At 37.7% G+C, this 27,806-nt stretch overlaps 3 protein-coding genes across 3 annotated transcripts; all 3 read left to right on the forward strand.

Moving 5' to 3' along the window:
* The first annotated feature begins 1,569 nt into the window (after positions 1-1,569).
* Positions 1,570-12,144, forward strand: lnp1 (leukemia NUP98 fusion partner 1). The gene is made up of 5 exons (XM_079350691.1): positions 1,570-1,652; positions 3,952-4,163; positions 8,244-8,489; positions 9,418-9,516; positions 11,662-12,144. The coding sequence occupies exons 1-5, from the start codon at positions 1,640-1,642 to the stop codon at positions 11,767-11,769; spliced, it is 678 nt and encodes a 225-aa protein (XP_079206817.1). The 5' UTR covers positions 1,570-1,639; the 3' UTR covers positions 11,770-12,144.
* A 3,364-nt stretch (positions 12,145-15,508) lies between these two features.
* On the forward strand, positions 15,509-22,507 carry tmem45a (transmembrane protein 45a). Its single transcript, XM_079350418.1, has 6 exons — positions 15,509-15,715; positions 19,129-19,336; positions 19,829-20,041; positions 20,630-20,814; positions 21,203-21,345; positions 21,862-22,507. Exons 2-6 carry the CDS (start codon positions 19,138-19,140, stop codon positions 21,956-21,958), a joined length of 837 nt encoding a protein of 278 aa, XP_079206544.1. The 5' UTR covers positions 15,509-15,715; positions 19,129-19,137; the 3' UTR covers positions 21,959-22,507.
* A 951-nt stretch (positions 22,508-23,458) lies between these two features.
* sft2d2a (SFT2 domain containing 2a) lies at positions 23,459-27,717 on the forward strand. Its single transcript, XM_079349974.1, has 8 exons — positions 23,459-23,706; positions 23,779-23,868; positions 24,099-24,184; positions 24,512-24,593; positions 25,732-25,767; positions 25,853-25,911; positions 27,307-27,336; positions 27,442-27,717. Exons 1-8 carry the CDS (start codon positions 23,641-23,643, stop codon positions 27,479-27,481), a joined length of 489 nt encoding a protein of 162 aa, XP_079206100.1. The 5' UTR covers positions 23,459-23,640; the 3' UTR covers positions 27,482-27,717.
* Positions 27,718-27,806: the final 89 nt, after the last annotated feature.

Genomic DNA, 27,806 nt, shown 5'->3' on the forward strand with positions numbered 1-27,806 from the left:
TACAGGTATTTATCATGATAATTGTTTAATCGCATTTGAGGTCTGTCCTTATATATTCAGGCATATAAAGATTCATATATGAACATGGAATAAGTAAAACCATACAAAAGAAAATCTTATGTTCAAATTATATATTTATATATATATAATTGTTCTGTCCACTAGGGGGCAGTGTTGCTGATTACCTTAAATCCCTTCCACCTGCTTTTTTTTTCATATTATTTTATTTTTTAAACTGTTTTATTTAAATCCTGAAAAACTAACCTAGGATGTAACAAGCGAAAACTGTAGTAATTTATAAAGAAGTTGATATAATAATATTATTCATTTCATTTTGATTTCCCTAAATGATATGGTTTTATTTAGAATTGAACAGTTTTGTGTTACAATGAGGGTTAAACAATTTAAAGTTGTTACTTCTTGATTTTAGAAGGCTTCTCATGACCCCTTCTTGGCGGCTCACAACCCCTCGAGGTTGCTGACCCCTACTTTAGGAACCACTAGTAAGTATGTAGTGTGTCAATTTAACTTTCATCAACAAGTGACTTGATATGTTAACAAGACATGATCATTTTGAAATTGTACAGTCCCTGTGTTATTCAAATCAGAGCTGCATGTTTATGTAGATGCAGGGTGAAAATAAAGGTTAATTACTTTCAAATGTGAAAAGTTTTTCAGCCCTTCTTATTCTGATCAATGTGAGATCAAATTATGAGTTTGAGCGTTTTTTTGTCTCATTGCCAGGTTCAGCTTCCCCTTTGCACGTCAGTTCCGGAAGCTGCTGGAGCCCGAACACTCAATTTGAGCCCAAGGCCATCTGTCCTCGAACAGTGAGAACCAGCACTGAGCTGTTCTTTAAGTCAACAACCTGCAGCTGGTTAGAGGTTACTCTGTGTAATCAAACTCCCTGTCCATCCTTCTTAATGGACAGTCATTCTCTCTCGTGGTTTTCTATGTGTGGATTGATAAATTACTATTTCCACCCTACACTATCATTCATTTATATATAAAAAAGTCAAATTTTTGTCATAAATACACATTTTTTGTTTATAACTTATATGAAAAGAAGATAACATGTACAACATCAGTAAATGTAAGTTTTTTTATTTAATAAGAATCTGTTTTTTTTGTGCTCATAATTGCCTACAAATGTGTGTAACAGTAAATATTAAAATTCCACGTTGATTCAGCAGTTTCATAAACTTGATAGCTTGATTAAACTTGTGTACGTGTGTGGACAGTTGTGTCCAGGTTCGGAACTTGAAACATTTCGCTGCCTCCAACATAAAGCTCTGGCACAGTAGCTTGTTTTGAAAAGCCTACAAATCAATTTTGCCACCAGTCCGCAGCGCATGATGACACACAATAACCTTGCATGTGATGTTTGTCTGTTCACTGAGCATGCAGCAGCTGATGCTGATGCTTTAAAAAAAGGTGGAAACCCTAACCCTCTGACAGAGGTTACATTAAGGTTGTCTGATCTTCTTGTTATTCATGACTCTCGTGTCTGTTATTCTTTGAAAACATGTCTGCTATTGTTAGCACAGCCTGGATTAGTGTTAGTCGCTACCACTGATTGTTTGGAAACCTGTGACGACTGAGACGCGGTTATGCTGCTTTAATGCTGAGAATTGTTTAGATGAGCGCAGCAGGTACTTTAGAAATGTTAATCTTTGCAGATCAACTACTTAAAAGCACCAAATAGTTCCAGTGAGATCATTTAATCAGATTAACTTCTGAGTGCTCCAACAGATCCTACAGAAGTTTATTTAGGATCTTTTTTTCCTCTGGCTGATTAGTCCTGGTTCCAAAACACAAACACAGAAGGGGGGGGGGGGGGGGGGGGGAGAAAGACATGCAGGAAAGGAGCTGTAGGTCAGATTTGAATCCGGGCCACTGATTTGGAGGAATATAGCACATGGGGTGCAAACTAATCAGTTAAGAACCAATGGTTTAGCCTCAGGAGTCACCACCAACTCCTTAAAAATATAAATTGCGAAACCAAGTCTCAGATTTTAAAAAAAACAACAAAAAAACAAGGTTTATGAAATGAAAAATTGTGAAGTTTTAAACTCTGATAGTACAAGTGTAACAAAACATTGCATATACATGTTTTTTTAAATATAAATTTTATTTAATTTTAGTCTTTATTGTAGAGACTGGACGTGAGTTGGAAATCAAGGCTAGAGAGAGAGATATGAGTGACGTGCTGGAAAGAAGCCATAGGTTGGATTTGAACTTGGGCTGCTTGCTTCGAGGACTACATCCTCTGTACATGGAGTGCACAAACTAACTACAGTACATGGCCACTCACACCCCAACAAATATATTTCAAAATCGCTTTGTAGACTTTTTTAGCACCATTTGTTTCCATGCACACGTTCACGACCAACAGAAAATGTCTCATCTGTCACAGGAACTCTAAACATGTTCATCATATGTCAGCATATTTTTTTTATCCAAAATCACTGAGATTTCTGTCTTTAAAAAAATGCTAATCCTGCTTTATCCTTTTTTTAAAGTATATTTCGATGAGGGTCTACAATTTAAATCCACGTTTATTTCCGTTAATAAAAAATGTAAACAAAAAGAAAGTGGCAGTTTTCCTGATCTCTAAAACATGAACTTCATAATGTTCCATACGTGAACATTTATTAGGTTAATTTCATACAAAATGTTCAGTGTTTGTTGTGTAAATTGGCTTCCAACATTAGAAAACACAGTAATCCTACTTCCAGTCATTATCTGATGTTACAGCACCATCAGCGTTTCATAACATTGCCTGCCAGGATCAGGCCTCCTGTTTGAGCGTCACACGTTGCAGACAGTTTGCAACACATTGATCCTTAATAACTCGGTGAGTTGATGTATTATTGACTTGCATAATAATAATTAAAAAAAACAACAACAAAAAAACATGACAGGATGATACATATAAGTTATTTAAATAAAAAAATAAGGTTTCCTAACTTTAAGGAACTGCATGATTAGTTTTGCCTGGTTTGAAATGTCAGAGACTTCATATAAAAATAACAGAACTGGAATTATTCACGTTTCTTAAATATCAGTTTAAGAAATGTCTAAGTCCCTGAAGCTGAAAAACAAACTGTTTTTAACTATTCAGACAGCATGTTATTCTTATAATACTGTCAGAGCACTCTGCAGACTTTTTAATCTATTGAAAAAATAGAAATAAAAATGTGATAGAATATCTGTTAGATGACAAATTTAAATGTGATATGGTTGACTGCATTGTATTGTTATTTGTGCTTTGGTTCCTCTCACTGTCTAATGTAACTTGATGTCACATGTGCTTTATTCTCTTTGTGCATCCAACGTTTCCCCAGCTGCACAGATGCATGATTTTACCTTTAAATTATAAACAAAGCAGCATGCAAAGAACAAAAACATGATTCAGTAGTAGTATGCATATGTGCCCTCTGTGCCCTGTATCAAACAGGCCCCGGGCTCTCAGTGTAACAGTGTAACACAGGGTGGCCTGCACTCCATAATTATTGACAGGTTTGATGTACTCAGCGAGTGGAAAGTATGGGGAAATTGGAGTTTGAGTTGTCTACCCTCAGGCCCATGACTGTAATGGAAAGATTAAAAACAGTGGTCAACCCGTGCCAAAATACTACCCGCTCCTCTCTGCCTCCCTGTTTACGCCCATCACCTCCATTGTTTACTCAATCCAGCTACAAGAACTCGATTACAGGGGATTCACTTATTTAAAGAACCGAGTAAATGCAGTGCAGTTTATTTTTGGGTGGTCCAAGAATAACGCGACTACAGCAGCAGTGCTTGAGCCTGCAGAGGGCTCTAATTGGAGTAAGTTACCTCTGCCTTGTGTAGTAGAGCAGGCAGTCAGTCAGAGGATTAGTAGGTCAGCTCAGTGTTGTCTCTGCACTCTGTGCCACTCGGCTGGACTTACACTATTATCTGCTGCAGCGAGAGGCTCCCTGCACAGCTCCAGCATGTCTCTCAGGCTCCTGCCTGCTATCATCATGGACAATGATGAGGATGATGACGGGAACTTCACTAAATGGATGAGCAGCTACTGGGGTCACGGAGCAGAGGCTGGACACTCCAGAGAGAGAAAACGCAGCTTCAGAAGACCTGCAAAAACACATAGCGACCGGAGAGCCTCACTGCCAACTGTGGTAAGACCAGCAGAGTTTCATGTGACTCAGACTTTAAGACATTATTTGTGCTACAGCCCAGAGTAAATAGACTTCTTAAAAGTATGCCAGTTAAACAAATACTTAATAGTCCATAACAGGGTGCACATGGTTCAAAATAATAACAGGACCATCTACGGCAGTAATCATAACATTTTCATTAATGTCATCGTCAAGCATTTAAGGTGCATGAAAAATACCTGCACGCTGAGCCCAAAGGTAAACAGTATAGTTTTCACTCTCCTCCGTATCCATGTATTTAAAGTCTTTTGATTCATGTATTGAGCTCACAACGGCTTCAACATCTTGTTAAGTTTAATTATTACCATTTAGAAAAATACTTAGTGTACAATATAAAGTGTCAATAAAAGAAAAAGGCAACACTTTTTTATTTCTATTTTCCAACATTATTTTGAGAAAGTAATACCTGACCACAAAGTGAAGAGTGCCTTTAAACTGTTAATTGCATAACTTTAAAGGCATTTTAAAAAAGGGTCTTTCATTGGCCTTAGACCTTTGTGTCAGCTTGGAAGATGTGAAAACAAAATGTGTGCATTCAAGTCAAAGATTAAGATATGTTTCAAATGAGGCAGAAAAGGACAGCAGGCTGATGCATGTATTCCCTTTGCAAACGTGGAAAAATGAAACATTAGTATGAGTACTTTGCTGCCCATGACGTTGTGTTATGGTGTAGCGCTGACTGTACACATCAAAATGTCAGCTGAAATAAGTGACACTCCTGCAGCTCTTACATGCACAGTTTATCATGGTGACTAAAACTTGTGGAAACATACACTTATTAAATGTCCTGTTCTGTTTTATATTGTGCAAAATTCCATAAAAAAAAACAACAAAAAAAACTTATCAACTGTGTCACTCTTTTCAAATGTTTAAAGAAATTGTAAATAAAATGCAGATGGGATTTTTGCTTCCAATCAAGACTTAATGTTTAAAAATATATACAGTATATGTGACTGAAATTGAAGAAAAAAAATCAGGGAATCTTGTTCTTTTAGGTCCCAGAAAGAAAAAGTAGTGATGGATTTTTGCATGCAGAAGCTCTCACACATACAGTCTGTGCACTCTCCTGTGGACAGTGTGGTGCTTTATTTAGTCATAAGGGACCTGACTCACTCGACTCGCTCGTCTCCTGTCACAGGGAGCACAGAGGTCAAAGAAGACGACACAGAAGAAGCTTTTGGCTCATATAGAAGATGCACACTGCTCACCAACGAGCCAGCAATGTGAATGTTTATCAACATGTGCAAGCTCTTTGGTGAACAAGCTGAAGAATAAACAACGAGAGAATTGTTTGATCCCAATATCATCACTGTTTAACTTTAATTATCTTTTTTTTTTCTTCCTGGGAACCCATTAAACTCTCAGGCGTTATGAAACAAAAAGCAGCTACCAGAAGATTTAACAGCATGTGCCCACACAGATTGGCCTCTAGGTGGTGCCAAACTGCACCATCAGGGCAAAAAGCTCAGCAGAAAATTAAATTATTTTAATGATGAGTGCAAACAAGCATTTGATCCAGAGGTAGGACGAGCCAAATAGTCCATCTATTAATCCATAAGAACATAAACAAACTGTTATGTAGTCACTTAATGAACACAAACCATTGAGTCTTATGTAGTACACATATTTCAGATCCCCAGGTTGTTGTTAAAAGAATAACGCAGTAAGTCTCTAGTTTTAGGGAGAACAAAATCTACAGTCCAATGTGATGAAGAGGTGTAAGTGTGAACCATAGGTAATGTAGGATGCATGTGTTTGTGATGTTTACTAAAACATATATAACGTAAAAAATAACACATGGACACTTTCACTTATATGTGCAACAATCTCCACCAAAGTGCAATAATCGCAATAATAATAATCATTGTTTTTTAAGCCATATTTTGTATATTTTTGCTTCTTCCATGCATATTTTTTTGGGGATATTTTTTACTTTTTTCCAACGGAAGAGTGTTCTATTATTTATTCTCTTATTCTTTATATTGTTACTTTTTTGTTACCTGCCACATTTTATTGTCTGTTTTTATACATTTTATATGCTGTTGGGAACTTAAATTTCCCTGAGGGAGTCATCCCAAGAGGATCAATAAAGTTCAGTCTAAGTCTAAGTCTAAGTCAGGATGTATCTGCCTCTTCTGCATTGTCTCTCTTGTGAGCCGTCCAAGTGTTAAACTTAATTGCTGTAGTTTCTTATATAAAGCCTTATATTTAATAACAAAGTTCTTAATATGGAAGAAGAAAAGGGCCAAAAAGAACTTTGTATGTAAACTTAGAAAGGAAAATAGTATGGTAGATTATATTGTTATTCATCTCTCCTGTTTGAGTTTTAATTAAAATGAAAATAAAAGAGCAAATGTATTCACAATTTAATGTTTGTATATATGTCCACTGTTATTGTCAATGTCAAACTGAAAAAAAGGAAAAGCTATTTTACAAACTATTTTCTACCTATTGCATCGATGATTTTTAAATGATACTTAATATGTAAGTCAGAGTGCAGTTCTAACTCTCTACCCTTTTTTATTTTTCAAGCACTATCTAAGTGACTTTGAAAAAAGTAACTTTTTAAACTCTAATACCTGCATGTTGCCCAGCCTTCATTATAAAGACTGTGGGTGTTATGCACCCATTACATAATACATTATATTTGTTTGATGGCTCCTTTCAAGCCACCCAAAGTAACTTTACACAGAATAAAAGCTTAAAATAACGAGAATATTAATACCAAACATAAAAAAAATCAGGTGTAGTGCACAGTGACCACAGTGAGTGTGCCAGTTTGAACAGGTGGGTTTTGAGTTTGGATTTGAAGGTGGAGATGGAGTCTGACTGTCTTGTGTGTGTGTGTGTGTGTGTGTGTGTGTGTGTGTGTGTGTGTGTGTGTGTGTGTGTGTGTGTGTGTTCCAAAGTCTCAGTACCATGGTGCTGAGGTGTGGTGTGGGGATGGGGAGCAGTCCGGCTGAGGTTGAGCGGAGGTTCGATGGTGAAGAGCTTTGTATGTAAGGAGGTGTTTGTAGTGGATGCTGTATCGTACAGGGAGCCAGTGAAGTTCTATGAGAATAGGGGTGATGTGGTCAGATGATTTGGTTCGGGTGATAAACTGGGCAGCTCTGTTGATGAGTTTGACGAGGAGTCCAGTGAGCAGGGCATTGCAGTAGTGACAAATGAATGAACCAGGCGTTGGGTGCTGGGCCGGGACAGTGATGGGCGGAGTCTGGAGATGTTTTGGAGATGGAAGAAGGCAGTCCCTGTGATGTTTCTATATGTGTGAGGTGCAAATGAGAGAGTGCTGTCCAGAAGGACAACAAGGCTCTTGACTTGGGGGGAAGTCGGCTGGTCAAAATCCTCAAAAGCAGTTTGCCTTTTTTTAAAACTGTGATTGACACTCAGAAAGATTTCATGTTCTTTAACTCTTAGCTGAAAGTGTCAGCTCTGTAAAGCAGCTGCTCTTATTTTGGTACCAAAACAGGGCTAACGAGGCCATGATTACTTATCTCTGTTTAATTAACACAGAACATGGCAGTCACAACAGTGCACAAGCGTTTAAATGCTTTCAGTGGTGAAGGCCACTGCTGCAGATTCAATCATAAAAGATTAGATCTTTTCTTTTCTTTAAGTCCACAAGAGGCTTCAATATGTGTGTTTTACAACATAGAGTCTTGAGCGCTGAATGAGGGGAACAATTTCAGATGACACTGAGTGTCTGTGACTTTAAGTATTACAATATTCATTTTCATTTTTGACATCTTCCATTATTAACCCATCGCCATAAACAAAGACTTTCTCCACACTTATAAAACTTTTCTTGATTGTATGACTAAAAAAGTCCAATTCAAGCAGCCTCTGTATTCTATTTAAAATAAGGTGGGTGTGGTTACATGTATAGCAGTTGTCAGTGTCAGTGTGGTGGGGTCCAACATCATATCTTTCATGTCCTTCCTTCATGCACAGTCTTAAGTGTTAACATTTCTATGTTGCCTGAGGTTGAATAAGTGTTTTCAGAATGTATTGTTATCATCCCCTATACTGTGTTATCCACAGTCACAACTAGATGCCATGAAGTTGAACAGGCTCCATGCAGCTGCTATGGCCCCAACCCCGAGCCACATAAAACCCAGGGAAGAGAAGGGAGAGGTCCGGTCCCACCAGAGAGCACGACGCGCCTCTTCAGACGACAACAGCAGAGGAAAGACAGCTCTCCAGGAGAACCGCATCGGCACCATCCCCGAGCTCACCGAGTCCTTTGAGAAGAGACTTTTTCTCCGAGATAAGAGGAACACATCTGTGGTGAGCACAACTTCACACTTTAAAGTTGGCGTTGTTCTCTTAAAGATAAAAAAGCGTTCATATCAGGACAGATCATGAAACCCTCATTATATCCGTATTAATCAGCGTTTTTTAATACTAAAAATATAATCACATAATTCTGTGGATAGTAAGGGGCTGAATCACTGTTTATTGGAATTTTCACAACTTTTCACTCTTTTTAACCCTTTCTGTGCCTTGTTATTTCAAAAGAGATATCACAGCAGTATTTATACTGCAACTCTACAGTTTCCACAAACTTTGGATTTACTGTTTATACAATTCATGATTTGTGCAGCAAACATATCATTTAGAGAAGAGTGGTTGAATTTGTTTCCTGTCCAAACAAAAGCCAAGGTGCATGATATATGTCCCAACCAAAGCTTTATTAAACGTATTATAGTCCAGTTAGTGTTTCAAAATAAATGAAACACTAATTAAATACATCTAAGTCAGTAACACGAGCCATGTCCTGCGCCTTTAAGAGAATAAAACCTTGTGCATGTTTGAGGGTTATAGAGGATAGGACGTAAGCAAAGATGAATGATTTTGACTCCATACGTTTCTGAACTCTCGTCAGTCATGAAATCCAAATGAATCACTTTACTTACTTTTGAAACTGAATATTTTAAAAGCCTGATGCCTCGTCGAAGTCACAATGTGGTTATTGATGAAAGAAAGTGCAGGAGAATTACTGAATTATTTAGTCAAGCATCGTTTTCTGCACTGTGGCTGCACACTCATACAGCTGAATACTGTAAAGAGCAAATATAACATTATGATTGAAGAGGACAGTGTTGTCTGACAAACTGTGAATATATAACAGATCAATTCAACATCACTGCAGTTTTAGTTCATTTTGCTCAGATGTTATTCTTTTAAAGCGAAGGTTGATACTTTTCTTTAACAGAATGATGACGACAAACTGTGTCTGATCTGTCATGAGGACATACGGAGGAGCGGAGGAGGCGTGCAGGAGCTTCACTGTACACACCGCTTCCACAAAGAGGTAACATATCTTCCTTCACTCAGACACACTGCATGTCTCCTCCTTTACGTTATACTCAAACTGCAAAAAGGAGTCTCGTCTTGGCCACTCTCAACTCCCAGCATGTCAGATATCACATCCACGGTGCATGAAATCAGCTCGTTCCTGGATGTGCATGATGTGAAGCAATCTGCCTACATCGGACACTTTCCTCTGAAGCAAGGAGCAAACTCTCAAAGCATGCTTGAAGGAAAACTTACTGACCATGGTGTCTCTGTCTGGTGAAAAGGCGGCTCGCAGGTCAGAGCAAAGTAAGCCGTGCAGCAGCAGTGAGTCCGCGGCCTGTCAGGGAAGGAGACCCTCAGGTGAGAGGAGAAGATCTGAAGATGGACCCATCATGGAGAAGGAGCCACTCACACTACGCCGTCAGCTCTCCCTGCGGAGACATCGCTGAAATCAATATGTGGAAGGAGGTGGAGACAAGTGATGATTTTCTAAAATTCTCCCCTGAACTTTTAATGAGTTATAGTGTGATGTAAAATTCTCAAGGGTCCGAGTGCCTGACCTGAACCTGTGAAACAGATGTGTGGGTCCTATCACTACGTCAGCTTTGGAGGCATTTTCATCTCTCTCTTCCTATGTGTCTGATGAGCCAGTATGGGAGCATCCACTATCCATACTTCATTATTTTCAAGAAAAATAAACAAACAACCAGAATTATTGTTTTAAACATATTGAGAGTTAAGCTCTCAGATTGCACGGTTGTGATACTTTGCTGAGAGCTGTTGTGTAGTTTAGCTTTATAATTTATGATTCAAAGAGTGACAGTCTTGTCAATGGCTGGCTCCTCTCACCCTTTAATTAAAAGTGGCAACAAAGGTGCGCAGAGAAAAAGAACTGCATTAAACCTGCATTCCTTCCACTGACCAGCAGGGGGCAACACCACTGGTTGTATGGTGAAAACGTGCAAGAAAACGGTAAACTTATTTACCGGCACTTTATTTATAACCTTGGTGAAAACTTCCTAATGAGTTTAAGTTTTCAATTTCTGCAGGTGTCAAGCCTTCTTTAATAAAGCATGAATTAAATATTGTAAATTATTATCCCATATATTAGAAAATAGATGATAAAGCAGAGGAAATAAGATTTAATGTAATAAGGTAATAAGGTGTTGCAATGCATCCAAATAGGGTAACCTTTAGTAACAAAAAATAATAATAATGAAGGCAACGGAAAAATGCATTTTACAAAACACATAAGTAATATCACAGGAAGTCAACTCAGTGAAAGGTGGTGCATCTAATCTTTTTCTTTTAGTGCTGATTGACTGTTTGAAGAGTTTGTTTAAGGTGCATTAACATCACCGACTGGACTGAAATGGAAAAACAGAGACATTTAGGGCAAGAAACCAGAGTTAGTTGAAGCCAGCTAGGCTTGAGGAAAGGGGAAATCTTTCTTCTGTGACCCTCATGGGAGGCCAGAACTGTCTGACTGTTTTTGACCATGTCAGTTTACCTGATCTGTTCAATAAAATGGAATAATTTATGAAGACAGTATGAGTATTACATACAAATGATAAGCTAGTGCCATTTTCAGAGCTTATGCAAAACACTTTTGTATAATATTTGTATAGTTAATAAAATAAATAAAATGCAAATATGTAAAAAAAGAAAATGCAAATAAAACGTGATTTTGTCACAGGTCATGTGATTGTATTTTTGAGTCATGGCTAATTTTTTGTTTCTGGATAAAAAACAAAACATTATCAGAAAAACACTAAAAATTAAAAACATTCTGAGAGGTAAAAAAAAGTGTGAATAAATATGAAATATGACAAAGTAAATAAAAATAATCTGGATGGATTGATGATTGTCTTTATTTTTCCTGCTAGCGTTTAAGTCGAGGACTTTTAAGCATTTCTTTTTAATTTTTCTTTGTTGAGAGTCGTTTCAAAGAAGTCCAAAATCACCTCAGTTCACTGTTGACTTCAATGTTAATTATTTGCATTTCAATTGTCGAGATGATACGTAAAGTAAACAGTCTTTTCTTCATATCTGAACTCTTTGAAAATGCAGTGAAACATCAGTGGAGTAAAATTATCACAAGAGAGGAAGAGAGACGTCATAAACATGCAGATGTTATAATGTCTTTTAAAATGTGTTTCAGTGCATGCAGCAGTGGCTGTGGAAGAAACAGACGTGTCCCACATGTCGTGTCCACGTCTTCATGCCCAAGCCGCTCTACTGGTCTTCATCCCGCATAAAAGTCCCATAACGGCCCCTTACCCTTCCCATGTCTGCATGTCTGCATGCCCGTGTGACCCACTGACCCCCAACAATCCTTCTGCATGAACGCTCCTTCAGAACAAGGAGAAGACTTTTCAACAGCAGTGTATTTTTGTTGATACAGTTTTCTGAGTCTCTACCTGTGCGCTCTGATTGGCTCAGAGCTCCACACCACTGCAGGGAGCTTAACAGCAATTTCATCAAAACAAGACGGAAGAAGACAGCTTCTCTGCAGACACCACGATAAATCTTTAGATCTGATTGAGAGGCATCATGTTTTTTTACGAGTCTACACATTTTTCATTTTTAGGTAGATCTTTTTCATTTATCCTTTAACTCTTGTAAGACAGATAACTTAGAGCATGACCTGAATGAATGAAAGTATTGTTTCTTAAGATCAGTGTTATTCAAAAAAAAAGTGTACACATGTAATGTCTTAGAAATGGTTTTAATTATCTCAACAGCTACTCTACTTTTCTAAACAGAAAAAGTTTAATGTAACACATTTACATCTGTGTCCACAGTAAATGTTTGAATGTTTAAACTTTTTATGGCCTGTGGTTTCTTCATTATTTGTATACTTGCTCCATGTTTTATGAAATCTGATAAGGCAGTGTTCTTCCAACTTCACAATCAGCTTCATTAAAAGGGTTGAATGCATGTTGTGCTCAGTTTTCACTATGTAAACACGAAGAGAACTCCTCTAAGTGAATCCTCATTTCCATCTGCTCCATCCTTCTGCCGTGTCTAAGCTTTAGTTTTGCATGTGAATTGATTTGCATGTAAGGTCTCATCTACATTTATCTCTACACTTTAGTGTATCCTGCGTCTCGAAATCAAGAGATTACAGCAGACAGTCCTGTCATGCTGTTATGCTGTTATTATTATTATTATTATTATTATTATTATTATTATTATTATTATTGTTATTATTATTATTATTGTTACATAGGATCAGAGTCCATTTGCTTCCCCCAGAACAGATGGAGTTTGTTAGTTTAAGTTTATAACCAGGTTTATCCACGTTTTATTTATCTCCATAAAGAACATCACAACAAGCCCTGTTTGCAGAGGTACTTACTATATCTGTCTGCATACATGACACACTTTACATGTTTGGATGTTTTTAAAATATGATGTCCCAACATAGCTGACTAAATCAGTGAAACGCTTGTAGTACTGTAGATTTTGATCTTTGGATTTTTTTCTTTTCTTTCAATACTTTGCCTCTTTTTTATATTTAAGTAAGAGATCAACTTGTGTTTACAATATCATGTATTTCTTTTTTTGAGCAAAATCAAAAAATAGAAGACAAACAATAAAATTAAAACGCTGTGTTAATTAATCGCTGTGTTTCCAGAGGAATTATGATACAACATAAGCTCTTTGAAATCTACAATTCATTTAACAGACAATAAGAGAGTATGTACAACACAAGCAAGGATCTAGACTGGAGGATACAATGTCAGAGCTGTTTTATGTCTAATCGACAGACAGGCGCTGCACGGAGGCAGAGCACAACATCGACATCTATTCTTGAGAAAAAACCATCCTGTCATTGTTATTATCAAACAAAGCCTTCATGATCATCATCATCACCTTCTTCAATATCATTACATAAGTGAGTAGTTGTTAATAAAAGAGCTGGGTCTTTTACTTTTTTTTAAAGGTGAAATGGGAATCTACAGATCGAATATAGTTTTGTTCATTCCACCACCAGGGGGCGATGGAGGAGAAGAGCAACTTTGGAAATCTTTTCTTTGTGGGTTTATAAACTCAATCCGTCCTTTTCAACACTCATCAGCTACATCACTCTTGGCCATTAGAAATCTCATTTTCTCCAGTAAAAAAAAAAAGAAATGCATACATTAAACCAGTCTGCTGTGGTCCTACACATAATCACGCCGTGTCTTTTTTCTTATCCAACATTACTCCTTATTCTTTAAGACCTTTGTACGTTTGGAGTTCGTTTAGAGGCCACTTTTCCTCTTCTTAATTAAAAATGTACAGCAGTTGTTTGTTATGCTTTTATTGTTCAGGTTAAAAAACTACCAGGCACAAGTCCAATAACAATAACAACCAATTAAAGGCTCTTCCTGACCAGTAATATCAAAGGGCCCCATAGATCTTTCCTCGGAGTTGCTAATGTACTGCGAATAAAACCATCTAGCCAAGGAACTTGAAAAATTCTGAGACACATTTGTGAACAAGCATTGAGGGTGCCTGCAGCTGATGTGATCCATTATCATGCCGAAGCCAATATAAAGTCATGTTGTGTGCAAATGGTGACTGCTGAGTGCTCAATCGTGTCATATTAAATGTACGTGCATTAGCCTTCCACTATTATCGCTCTGAATATTGACATTGAATATTGGCCATTTCCTGTTGATAAGAGCTTTTCATCTAATTAAAATTTTATTACACAGTCAACAAAATAGGCTCAAGCAAACAATTTCACAAGATAATAAAAATGGGTCAGCTGGGAGTGTATGTAGCTGTATATATCTTCATGTGCACCCAAAGAAAAAAATCTCACTTAATGTGCAATCCCACAGGTTGACAAATTTTGCAGTCATTGACGTTATTAAAACTTCAGAGACAAATTTTCGGCGCCCCCTGTGGACAAAGTGGTACATCCTATATCTATGCTTCTTTTGTCCAAGTGACAACCTCAGTATTGAAAAATGGAGTGAATGTTGAGGCGCAAAAACCTACACTTCTTCAAGGTTCCTCGAACTGGCTGCATAAGCCCTGGAAATCACATATACATGCCTATTGGAAATGCACTCATCTTTACAGCAGAATTAAAATGTTTACAGTCTGGTGGGGGGTTATGAAGGTGAAGAGTTATTCATAATTAATCGTAAGTAAGGTTGAGACAGCATTTCCAATATGGTGAGCGCCACAGATGGGCTTCAAAAGTCCTCTTCAGAAATCAACAGGTGGCATCACTGAGACTACGTCCATATTCATAGACCTACAGTGTTGAGTTTTTCCTTTAAATATTGAAGTACTGTTTTGTAAAAATATCGTTCTGCTTTCTATAATGTGTCAAACTAAATTGTAAAATAAGCTGTTAATCAGATCAGACTGCTGCAGCTGTTTTTAGGCATGAACATGAACAATGTAGAGTCTGTCACTGTTGTCTCTGATGGTACTTTTCTAAGTCAGACATCATGATTCATTTCAGTGTTTTATAACCAGTTAAAAACCAGTAAAAGGAGCTCTGAAGGGAGTTCATCACCTTCATGTTTCGACTGAAAAAGTATGCAGAAATATGTAAATTTCACTTATTAAAGTTATAGGATTTCAATGCAAATGTTTTTTTTTTCTTTCAAAAAAAGTATTTGTTCATTTTCTAAAAATCAGAAAAATATGATCCCAATAAAAGTCTTTGGAGTACAGGAGGGATGGTACTAAGTTGTTAACCGGGTATGAGCGTCCTGATACGGAAGTCCTCCAGACGCTCCCTCGGTGTCGGACTACGTGCTCGCGGTCTTGTCCTGGTCCGGCCCTCCTCACAGTCGGGATGGAAAGTAGCGGTTTCTTCCAAGCAGGGAGGGACCGACCCGGGCAAGAGCAGGCGGAGAGAAAGTGCACACGTGGACACCTGAGACGGACGCAGAGTACAGCCAATGACAGTGCAGATTGATGACGTAAGCTCCACTAAACCAACCAATAGGATCGTTTATTGGATGGAAAAAGCCCTATCCTAAAGTGCTCAGAGTCGGAAAACTGAGAAGAAGAAGGTTGTGAAACAGATGTGGAGGCAGCGGTGGAGACTTCTGATGTTTACTTCATGTCCTAACAAGGAGCTGAGTCTGATCTGAATTCATCTCCACCTGGAGGAGGGGGACTGGATCTGTGGGATCAGAGAGTGAAGATGTTTTGATTTTTCTCGCTCTTATCTTTTCCATCTCCAGACACAAAGTTTGGTAAGTATCACTTTTTTTTTTCTTGTCACTACAGAGCCAGGCTACTATTTCCTGTTGACTTACTTTGTAGTGCATAAAGCTGCTTAAAGCCTAAAATGATCAAGCCTGTTGCCTTCATAGTTCATAGAATTGTTCATAAAAGTCGGTTTTAAAGGGTTTAGTTACTAGTTACTGTTTTACCACATAGTGCCTTTGTCGACTCTTCAAGTGTTATTTTTAACATGTTGCAGGCCCTTTAAACTTGTTTTTCTAAAAGTAACCTTTGTTTTTCTGAATTTAATGCTTCTTACCCCTCGAGCCACGTTTATTTTTTTATCTTAGCACCTTGGAACAAATTGTTTCAAAAGTGCTTTATAAATAAAGACTTTGCACAAAAGTTCTTTTATGCAAGTAGCCCATATATGAGACATTTGAAAACAATCTTTTAGTTTGGTATAAAATGTTTGGTTAAGAGGTTACACACTTATCATTATCATTGACCTTCCTTTAATCGATAATAATGTTTAGTTATTTTCGTTTTCATACAGCCCAACACCATTTTGAAATTGTAAGCATGTTAGATCTATCCTGTCCTGCTATGTAAAGATCCAGATTTTTACAAATTGAATTCAACTTTAACTTTTTTTGTTGTTGTGTGGCGAGACAGTACAAGGACAGGGACAGCAATTAAGACAGTAAAAAAAGACAAAGGGCAAAAAATTACATCACAAACACAACAAGATCAATCAGTCCATTGTATGATTACAAACTGACTCAAACAATCAAGCACAAAGTTTTACACTTTATTTGAAGACAAAATCCTGCTTGTAAAGTTTTAATGAAGATCGAGTGAGAACTTTTAGCTTGTTATGAAAAAAACATGTATGCCTCTCTTTGACTACATTAAGATTAACTTCAACCCTTTCACATGCACCAAACTGATAAAAAAAAAAAGAGCTTGTGTGAACGCAAACATCCAAAATCTTTACCCTGACTTTAAAGAGTTTCTCCTGCCAGCGCTCAAATATTGTTTACGAGTTTGAGCGAGCTTATGTGAAAGTGCGACAGCAGATATTATTAGAAGTGTGTGTGCGATCAGTGCAAGACCACTGACTGTATGCACACCGGTATGATCCGTGCAGGTAATAAGCTTAATTGTAAGTTCCTCACAGGAGCTCTGAAGTGTCCAAACTAGAAGTCCACTAATCCTATTATTGATGCCTTTATAACTAATGATGGTGTTGCTTAAATTTCTTTTTTTTTAATCTGTGTTTGGTAGTACAGCCTGTAACAGTCACTGTCTCATGTGCCTGTGGTAAAATGGGTCATCCACGTATCACAGGGTTAGTGGTTCGATTCCCAGCACCTCCCATTCACAAGTCCAAATATCTTTATGACAACACCTTGCCCGATGAATTTCTTCCTCAAACTACAGAAACTTGTTAACGAATGGATCGGTTGATAAAAGTTCAAATGATTTATGTCAAAACATCAAACCTTTGCCGCTGCTTTTCTTTGTCATAAGTGACAGTGAAGACGAGTCTCTTGGTTTTTGGAGGTTTTTATTTCTGTGAAAGAAGCTGATGATTTTAAGAATTTGAGGAGGTCATTTTGTTTTCTGCAAACCTACAGTAAGTTCAAAGTCAAATCCACATGAGCCAAATGCAAAATGTCTCACAGGCACTTTGGGCTACTTATCTTTTCCATCTACAGACACAAACAAACTTTGGCAACGCAAATAAACTTTTTTTTTGTTGTCACTTGAGCTACTACTTCCTGTTGACTAACTTTGTAGTGCATGTGTGCAGCTGCTTAGAGCCTAAAAACACTAAACACTAAACATTCAAAAGATCAAGCCTGCCCTTCATCGTTCATAGAATCGATCAGAAACAATGTTTTTTAAAGGTTAAGTTGCTCGTCACTGTGGTTTAACCGCATATTCACAAACTGCAGGGAACTTAAACTGCTGTACTGAACCTGACAAACATTAAATACTGATTGAGTGTGAAATGTTTACTTCTATACTTGAGCTGAAAAGTGTTTGAACAGGTGGTTCTGTAATCGTGACTGCACAGTTGTTGTTGTTGACGTTTTGAGTAAACAAACCAAACACTGGAGCCCCTTTCTGATGCACTCCAGCGACATAAGGAGGGATCGGTTGTCATGGAAACTGAAGTGTTTACCTCTTCAGCCCCGAGGGGGGGGGGGGGGGGGGGGGGGCCGTCGGACACAGACGAGCTCAGTTTAACATCTCGAACAATCAGCTTGTTTGGAGCGTGGTCCTTCAAAAGGTTCCTCTTTGTCGCCGGGCAGAATATCGTCTGTCATCTCCATCACAAAGGAGAGTGCAGCCATGCAGCTCACTCCTAAAATCACTATAGGCACACTATTGATGTCACTCCTGCTTTTTAAAGAATTGCTACAAAAAGGTTTATGAAGCTTTTTATTCTCTTTTTATTTTTTTTACAGTGACACACGACAGATGAAACAGAGGACTGATTTTAAAGTCTGATTTTGATCTTTTCTCTGACAATATGTTTTGATCCCTTAAATAATCAGAAGTAAATCATTTCAATGACATCATGCAATCAGTGTCAGTTCCTTTAGTGAGCCTTAAATATCCTGATCATGTCTTTAGTGTAATGCATATAAGCAGCGGAGAGGTTTACATGTTTGAGGGGGAAGTTATGGTCCCTAACTTTTTCCATCCAGACACACTCATGATGATGTCAGCTGGAGGACGGCCACAAACACACACAAATACACACATGCAAACACACGCACACACACTAACACATGCACACACACACACACACACTAATGCATGCACGCACACGCAGACACACAAACAACACACAAACCCTAATTATCTCTGATTATGCACTTCAACTAAATTGTAGGCACAACCCCATGTTTACCTGCACGTCTTATTCATCCCTCTCTGCCAGCCTGACTTAAATACTAACTTTATATAGACATGTTTAAAAATCACTATTTACTATTGATTATATACAGTGTTTTTTTGTTTGTTTTGAAAAATTAACTTCTTCTATTTACTGTAAAAGGAACAAGGCAAAAATGAGAGTAAAAGTTTGATTTTACCGGCTGTTGCAGTCACAGACAGTGAGAACTTTTATTTACAAATAGAAGAGTAAAAAAGCTGTTGATGTTCGCTGATTGAGGGATTAAGGGATTGTATTTAAAATGATTCTTAAAGACACAACAAATCAGGACATGAAGCTCATCACGATATTGTCTTTTTGTTACAACTCCTGAGGACAGAAGGTCATTTTCTAAAAGTCTTCTTTTTCTTCCTTTGGAGTCGCCCCCTGCTGACTGTAAGAAAGACTGCAGAAAGAACGTTCAAGTCACTCCTAATAGACTGAACTTATCTAACCGATGCACGACTGGAACGTGTCCTTCTTTGGTTTCAGGTGTTGTGCATGATGGGAAGCTTCAAAGGTCACGCTCTACCTGGGAGCTTCTTCCTGGTTGCAGGGATCTGGTGGACAGTGAAGCATTCTTTGTGGTACGCCACTCGCAGGAACAAGAGCATCGGCTCCACACGGCTGTCCAGCAGAGCGTCACAGCGCCGCCTAGAGATCATCGAAAGCTCCACCGTACTCTTTTTCTCGGTTGTTGGTAAATAAGGCTTTTTTTAAAACTAAATTTTCATTTAAAAAAAATGTTCTTTAGCTTTTTGTGCCTTTATTAGAGAGGCAGGGCAGTGGTTAGAGTCGGTAACTACAGGCTCTGTTCATGAGGCATACAAACTAACTAAATAAATAAGGCTTTTTTGTTTAATATGTCAATGTTTTTGGAGGTTTAATTGTCATTTCCGAACATCTTACACATAAAACAGAACAAAAGTAGTCGTGTTTAAGGTTGACCTAGAAAGCCGATCCCCATTTTAAAACTCCATTTTGTGACAATGCTGGATGCTCATGCTAAACATGAACAAAGTTTTTTGAGCTGTAAACCATGCAAAGCAACTCAAAAGGTTCCAAAAAAAATACAGATAACAAAATAAAGAGTCTTCTTCCAGCTGCAGAGATTATTCTATAGAAAGAGTAAAAATGTGTCTGTAAAAATAATCCTTTAAAATCAAGTTGCTTCCTCCTCCGCTCTCCTCAGGGATGCTGTTGGAGCAGTTTGCAGCGGACGGGCCGAAGCTCCAGCTGTACGACTTTGCAGAGAAACACTGGGAGGACCTGATGAACTGGCAGCACGCCACCATGTATCTCTTCTTTGGAATGGCGGCAATTGTGTCCCTGATCATTCACACCACAGAGGCCGCCCCGCTGGCACTCGACAGGTTAATGCCGGCTGTCGCTTTCTTTAATGAAGGTGAGAAAAAGATGTTTTTATTTCCCTGTCTTCACTCACGTTTAACTTTGACTAGTAAGTTACAACCTTTTCTGATAGATACCCTGTCAGACACAGACGTCATCATTGATTGGTTCATCAATGGTTTTATTGAACTTTAATAGGGCAAAGTTATCACAGTAGATGAAGTCGAATCTTTAATCGAGAAAACCCAAAGTTGTCTCACAGTTTCTTTGTTGCACCAGCAGACGACTTCTTTCCAAAGATCCCCCCCTTAAGAAAATACCAAAAAATATTCAAGAGTAAGACTTGTATGAACAATGCATTAAAACTATTTAAAGTAAAATAAAAATTAAGCACTCACAATTAATTATCTACTGAACAATATTTCCTGCAGAAACACTCCTGGCGGAGATTCCTTGATGTGCAATAATACAGTATATAAAAAAATCAACAAAAGGTTGATAAAAATAAAAAGATTTAAGAGATTAAAGGATACTTGTCACCCATAATGTGCACATAAAATCATGCTTAGGACCAAACATACAGTACAGGGATGTGATTTAACAGTTTGACAAATTGAAGAATCTTTTTTTTTTGTTTCTGCAGGATTTCTTTTTCTCTACCATCTCCACGGCAGGAGTATGTTGGACGTCCATGTCCATCAGCTCCTTCTTTACGCCATCTTTGGCGGCGCCCTCGTTTCCTTCCTGGAGGTTTTCCACCGAGGAAACATCATCCTGGAGCTGCTGCGCTGCACCCTCACTCTGCTGCAGGGGAGCTGGTTCTGGCAGGTAAGCATCAACACAACATGTGCAGATGACAAAGTCAGAGTGGTGCTGGGTGTTATGGACACTTATTGTGATGCTGTTTGACAGAAGACGTGAGTTACCTTTCTCAAAGGGATGGAGATTTGTTCATTTAATCTTCAGTACCAAATGTATGTATTATTATTATTATTATTATGATGATGATGATGTAATGGTTTGAAAAGGTTTACAACTCCGGATTTTGATATTTAACTTTTGCATATTAGGTTTTGTATAATATCTGTATATCTGATCTATAAAATCCTGAATTTCCCCATTTTGGATCAATAAAATAATATCCTATATTTTAAACAGTTGTCCTGTCCTTTATCAGAATGTAATGTAACTAACACTCTCTTTTCTGTGGCCACAGATTGGTTATGTCCTGTACCCTCCTCACGGTCCTGAGTGGGACCTTAAGGATCACAACAACATGATGTTCATCACCATGTGTTACTCTTGGCACTTGGCCTTCGCCATGCTCCTCGTCGGCGTGCTCTACTGCACCGTCAGCTGGTAAGAAAGCTGCTCCACACTGTAAATCTGATTCAAACATCTGCAAACATGCACATTTGATCACCTGGAAGGATGTGCTTTTGCAGATTATTGCAGTGCATGCTCAGGTGAGCTCTGTATTGGTCCTAGTAAAGCTCCTAGTAAATCTTCCTTCCACAGTAATATCAGAATTAAGACCCTTTTCCTGAGCAGGCTTTTATTGCACATTATGTTGAAAATCTTAATGTATTTCTTTTCACTATTTAATTGCACATTTCCCAATTACATATTAAAATACTCTGAGAAATTAATACAAAGGTTTAAAATGTCTAAAAAACTGCGGGATGTCTTGTAAGGGTTGCAGTCGTACAAACATAATGTTACATAAGGAACTTAAACCTCACCTTATCTTCTTAAACACACAATAAAAAACTGACCCAGAGTGACATAATCATGTCTGAGGTTGCTCATTCATTCACATCAGGATCATCAATCTGTGTGCCTCTAATCATAGTTTACGTTCGTGTGTCTCTGCAGTGTGGTCCGCTCCAGATTAAAGAGGACTCCTCCGATGGAGATGGGGCTTCTGAAGCCCAGAGACAGAGATCCGGAGTCCGAGGATGAGATTTTATGAAGATGTCATTGTGCAAATACACAATCAAATCAGGGATATGATGCTGACAGCTTGGATAAGCAGTGGGACAAAAAAGTGATGCAGAAGATGGGACAAAGACTTTGTTTCTTAATGCTTTAGAGACATTTCTCTACCTCTGCCTCGTTTAATCTTCCTTAGCTTGACTATTGTTGTTCCATTCTATTTATTTATAATGGCCAAACACTTTCCACTTACTCTTCCATATATTTTCTTTTCTGCATTATTAATTTGCACACAGTATAAGGGAAGATCAGACGCTTTTGAATCATCGCATGCTTTTCCTTCACCTCACTGACTTCAGACTTTTTGAAGTCAGGAGCGCCATCCTGTGTTGAAAACAATCACTTACATCAGTACATCAACTGAAAGCATGTGCGTACATATTCTATGTGCTGCTTTGTTTGTTTCTGAGTGTTCAGAGATCGTTTCACACACGAGTCCAACCCAAATGCTGAAAAAAATACAAGTTCATTCAATTGTTATAAATGTTTTTCATCTTGTTGTTTTACAATAATACAGAATATAGAAAAATACACCGTGTCGTCACTGCAGTGTTTATTTACTATAGTTCTATCCCAAAATAATTCAACAATCTGCACAAACATAGTTTGTCAGGAGACCAAATATATATTTTTTAAATTACTCTAACAAAAGATATCATAGACAAATGATTTATTAAGTACAGCAGGTGTTCTTTTTAATCCCACTTTTCCTTAGCAATCATTTGTTTCTATTTTTTTTAAATTGTTTTACTACTTTATCAGTTCTGGATGATTTCCAAAATAGTAACAACGTGGCTAGATTCAAATATATTTTTGATAATGCTTAGGCTTTTATCAATATTTTAAGCATCATTAATATTTGTATTACACACTTCTCAACACAGCTAAAAACTGAGTTATTGTCAATGTTAAATTCTGCTCCCACTCTATTTGTTGAATCATATATCACATAGTTATGAATCAGAATCATCTCAGAAGTGGTGTTAAATGGCAATTGATTATACATAAATACAAATTGTCAATTATTGCACCTCTTTTGAGACGTTCCTTTACAAAGATTGTCTATTAAAGTGAGCATCCACCCAGTTCTTAAAAATGTGTCCCATGTCTGAGCTTCGTCATCAGGAATAAAAATGTCTCCTGCAAATTCCTTCACAACAAAGAATGTATGCTTGGAAGTCAAATAATTATAGTATAGGCCTACGTTTGTTTTGATTCATTTGATTAATCTAGATTTGATTATTTTATGAATGATGTTCATTGATTTATTATGTAACAGCAGTTGTCAACTAGCCTATTTTAATCTTAACTGAGGGAATGGTGCCATTTTTCAATTTATCTTGAAAGAAACTCTGTAAACTATGTGTCCAAAATGTCTTGTTGATTTTCATCGACCATTTTTAAGGGGTGGAAAAAAGAGTCACTGGTAATTCACTGTGGGGAAAAAAAACTCAGAGTGAGACCTCGCTTTCTCGTACCGGCTCAGGTGTGAGTAGCTCAAGACGTCCACCTGAGCAGGTAAGTTACCTGACGGCTCCTCGGGCTGCCAGCTCCACGTGACGTTGTTTTACGTCCCCTGAGATTGGAGGAAACCGGCAAATTTATTTTATCAGTCAAGGAAACAAGCAGATATTCACTTTAAAGGGATCCTCCGCGGACATGGATAAACTACAGTCCGTCTTGAGCGGCGAAGAGGCGCGCAGAGATGACAGGAACGTTTTACAGGTAAAAAATAAAGAACACTTCCCTCAATTCTCAAACTTGAACTCAATCACAGATTAATCTCCGTTTGTGCAGGTGGTGAATGAAGCCTCCACTTTAGGCTGGGGAACTCGTTTGAAGGGCTTCGTCGCCTGCTTTGTGTTTGGGGGTGTGTGCACACTTTTGGTAAGAATTCATAAAACTAATTTGTGTTGAACATCTAATCTTCCAGCTCACACACATTGAGGAAGAGCGCAGACGGACAGAGCTAATGTGGCCATACTGGTTCTCCTTGTTCTGAGGAATGCAGATGTTCATTTAGTCATCAGGCCTTGAAAACAGAACTGACACGTGACACGTTCAGATTGACTTCTTAATTAAACGTAATGACGCCCTTGTCTTAATTGGTCCTGCAGGGAGTGTGTATGCTCTTCATCCCCAAGATTGGAATCACTCTCTTCATCGTTTTATACACCTTTGGAAACATCTGTACTCTCGGCAGGTCAGTAGCCTTTTCTCTACAATATGAAGAAATGTCGATGGTGTATTTTTACTGAGGATTTTGGTTTATCACAAGGACAGGAATTGGTAACAAAATATTATTGGAAGTTAAAAGAAAACTGCAAAAATTTTAAACATAGATTTTTTCCCACCTCTGGATTTGGAAGTCTCTTTTTCCAGCATTGAACTCTGACTAATACATCATATTTTGCTTTGTGTGGGAATATAAACTGTTAATAGTTTCCTCTCTCTTTAAGTTTTTTTTACTATGTGTTTGAATATATAATGTACATTCTAAAATACTGTTCTTGTCCATGTGCTCCCAAAGCACCATGTTTCTGATGGGTCCAATGAAGCAGCTGAAGAGGATGTGTGACAAGACGAGAGCACTGGCCACAACAATTATGATCGTAAGCGCTCAAGTTCCAGTTATCTTATGTCTCATTTTGCTCTGTTGCAGCTTCATTTACAATCTGTGTGAGTATAGAAGACTGATCCAGACTGAGATGGGAATTTTGATATCAATAACAATTTTAGAAGATGACAGTGTAGTGCATTATTGGAAGGCTAAAGTTACGTGTTTTTATATTTTAGTTTTTGAAATTTTTGCAAAGGTAGTCAGAATTCTTCCTTCTTAAAAAGTAACTTTATCACAGTATTTTTAACATAATCATATTTGTGTGTGGCCTCTATAAATAAATTGATAGTTTGCTGTTCTTCTTCTATGTGCTGCAGAAAATGCTGACAGTATTATACATTTAACAACATTTTAAATCAGCCTACTGTAAACAGAATTTTCTCCTGTTTTTGTAATTTGAAAAAAAGTTTTTATAATTGCACATTCAATGAAAAAAATCCGCTACCAATATTAGGCTATCCTGACACCGGGGAGGAAAGAGGTGGGGAAAGGGAACTTAAAAAAAAAAGAAAAAAAAAAGTGGTATATAGGGTACTTGGCATGGTAAAGTTTGGGAATCACAGCCTGAACTATTCTGCAGAGTTTAAAAGGGAAATCTAAGGAAAATATGATGGCGTTGATCTTAACGGATAACTGAGAACTTTAAGATTGTGTTCCTTGTTTGTCCAGGAAATGCCTTTAATTACTGTTAGCTATTTGAAAACATGTATTAGCAGTAGCAGCGTACAAGACATGCAGGACACAAGATATTTGTTACAATAAGCAACTGCTGTTCCCCTTCCCTTACATATATATAACAACCTGAAACAAGATTTAGAAGGCCCCCAATATGACTGAGAATAAAAATGAAACCTGTACAATTAAAAATAGATTCATACTTATCAACACATGGACATAACCTGCAGGAAAATAAAATCTATATGTGCTATTTAAAAGAGACCTCTAAACAGTTAAGGAACCTCGGTACTTAGGCCTGTGCATAACAGGTATCAGACAACAATGATTTAAGGTTAGTGCATTATAACATAAGCAGAGCTTAGAGACAGAGACATTTAGAAAACTGAGAATTTAATGGGGGACAAACTTGGATAAATGTCTGAAACTTATTTTTCCTGTTTTGTTTTCTGCAGACGTGCCTTGTGTTGACGCTCTGTGCAGCTTTCTGGGTGAGTCAACCTGAAACAGCGGAAAAAAACCCTGAAATGTGACAAAAAAAAATACAGAATTGATCTCAATGCGTTTGTGTTTTAGTGGAAGAACTTTGGCCTCGCTCTTTTATTTGTCATCTTGCAAGTCTTGTCATTCGCCTGGTGAGTCATTTGTCTATATAGACTAGAACTGATTGTTAATAATGTTCAAAGATGGTTTATTTTGTGAAATTAAATTTACGTTGTAAAGAATATGGTGGACATATTAGCCCTAATGCCCCTCTCTCCTCCATAACTTGTTTTTATGTGTTTCTAATTGTCCAGTTCTTTAGACCTCATTATGTTTGAAAGCTTAAAGGTAATAATGCAGACAACAAAATAACACAAAAGAGTGTATGTAGTTTATTATTTCTCAGAATTTATCAATGGGATGCTCAGTCGTGGACCATGTATTAAAATAAGGTTCTTGACACAGTTTGACTCAGACTTGCAGCCCTTTGACATACGTCCTTCCCTCTCTCTCTCGTTTCTATATTTCTTGTCCCTTTTTCAGCTGCCCTACAGCAAAGGCAGTACATTCAAGCATATATTAGATTTTTGTATTTATTTAAATATACTTTATTAATCCAGAGGGAGAAATTGTGGTTCGCACTCTGTTATTGTACAGACATGCTTCACACACATGAATCACAGACGTGCACAAGCAGGATCTGTGGACATGTGTTAATGGAGAGATGTCAGAGTTGGGCGGCTGCCCCCTCTAGAAGCGCCCCCTGAGCTGGTTTGGGGGTTCAGTGCCTTGCTCAAGGGCACCTCTCCAGCTACCAGACCAACTTCCATATTTTGGTCCTCAACAGGACTTGAGCCGGTAACCCTCCAGCTCCCAACCCAAGTCCCTACGGACTGATCTACTGCTGCCCCTTGATTTGCATTTGTTTATTTATTTAATGTGCACAGCAGGATATATATATATATATATTTTTTTTAAAGGACTAAGAAAAGTGGCCAAAAAAAGTAATCCTGTGAAAAACAATTCATTAACATTAATTATGGACAGAGTTAGGGTTAGAAATGCAAAATATTTAATGTGAGCAAAAACGTACATGCAAAATGGAAATTGATTAAAAGTTTTTCAAAATCAAGCCAAGAATACGTCAAGTAATACGTTTCTAAAGTAAAGTTTATGGACTCTCTGTACCACTATTTTGTTTTCATAAGGCCAAGTTGTTCCAATATAAAAGTCCATTTATGAGAATTTTCCAAATCAGGAAAGAATTTTTCTGTTTATCTCCAGACCAAACAAACGCAGGGTAAATAAACAGCCTTGTCCTGAGTAATTAAATAGTTCCTCATGTCCGGGGAAAGTTCCTGTCTTTGAAACAAAGCTTCCCTCTATATGTGGACACAAATATCTGTTTGTTCTGTGATTGTGTTCAGTGGTTTGTCAAATTCTCTCCTGTTTAGAGTTTATATGTAATATGTAACTATAACTAAGGCAAACAGTTTTGTGATTAAAATGATTTGTTAGGTATAATCTGTTCATGCATTTGTTTGCAGGTACAGTCTGTCGTACATCCCATGTGTCAGGTATGTCATTAAACATCTTTTATTCTCAGCAGCTGCAGAAACGTTCAGAATCTGCACGTTAGTTATTCATGAATTGATGTCTGATCGATGTTTTTAAATGTTCAGGGAGGCGATACTGAAGTTGTTGTCTGTCAGCTTGAGGTGAGGTCGGTCGCTGCGAGGAAGACTCTGGCTGAATGAAGAGCATTTATAAAAGAGAGGGGCGGTCTGAAACAGCAGAGAAACATGTTTATGTACAAACATTTCTAATTTGGATATTTTGATCACTGAAGCGATAGATTTCTTGTATATATTGATCACTTTTATTGATTTTAATGTGTCTTGATTTTTAATATTTGTAAATATCTGAAATAAATGAGAATTTGAAAGGTTTTGCAGAACAAGAAATGTGAACCTCATTATTTCCATCCATGCAGAGTGAGAGGAGAAAATGTGACGTGAAATCAACAACATTGAGCTGAAATAATGCC

The sequence above is a fragment of the Symphodus melops genome, assembly GCF_947650265.1.
Source record: "Symphodus melops genome assembly, chromosome: 8".
Classification (NCBI taxonomy): Eukaryota; Metazoa; Chordata; class Actinopteri; order Labriformes; family Labridae; genus Symphodus; species Symphodus melops.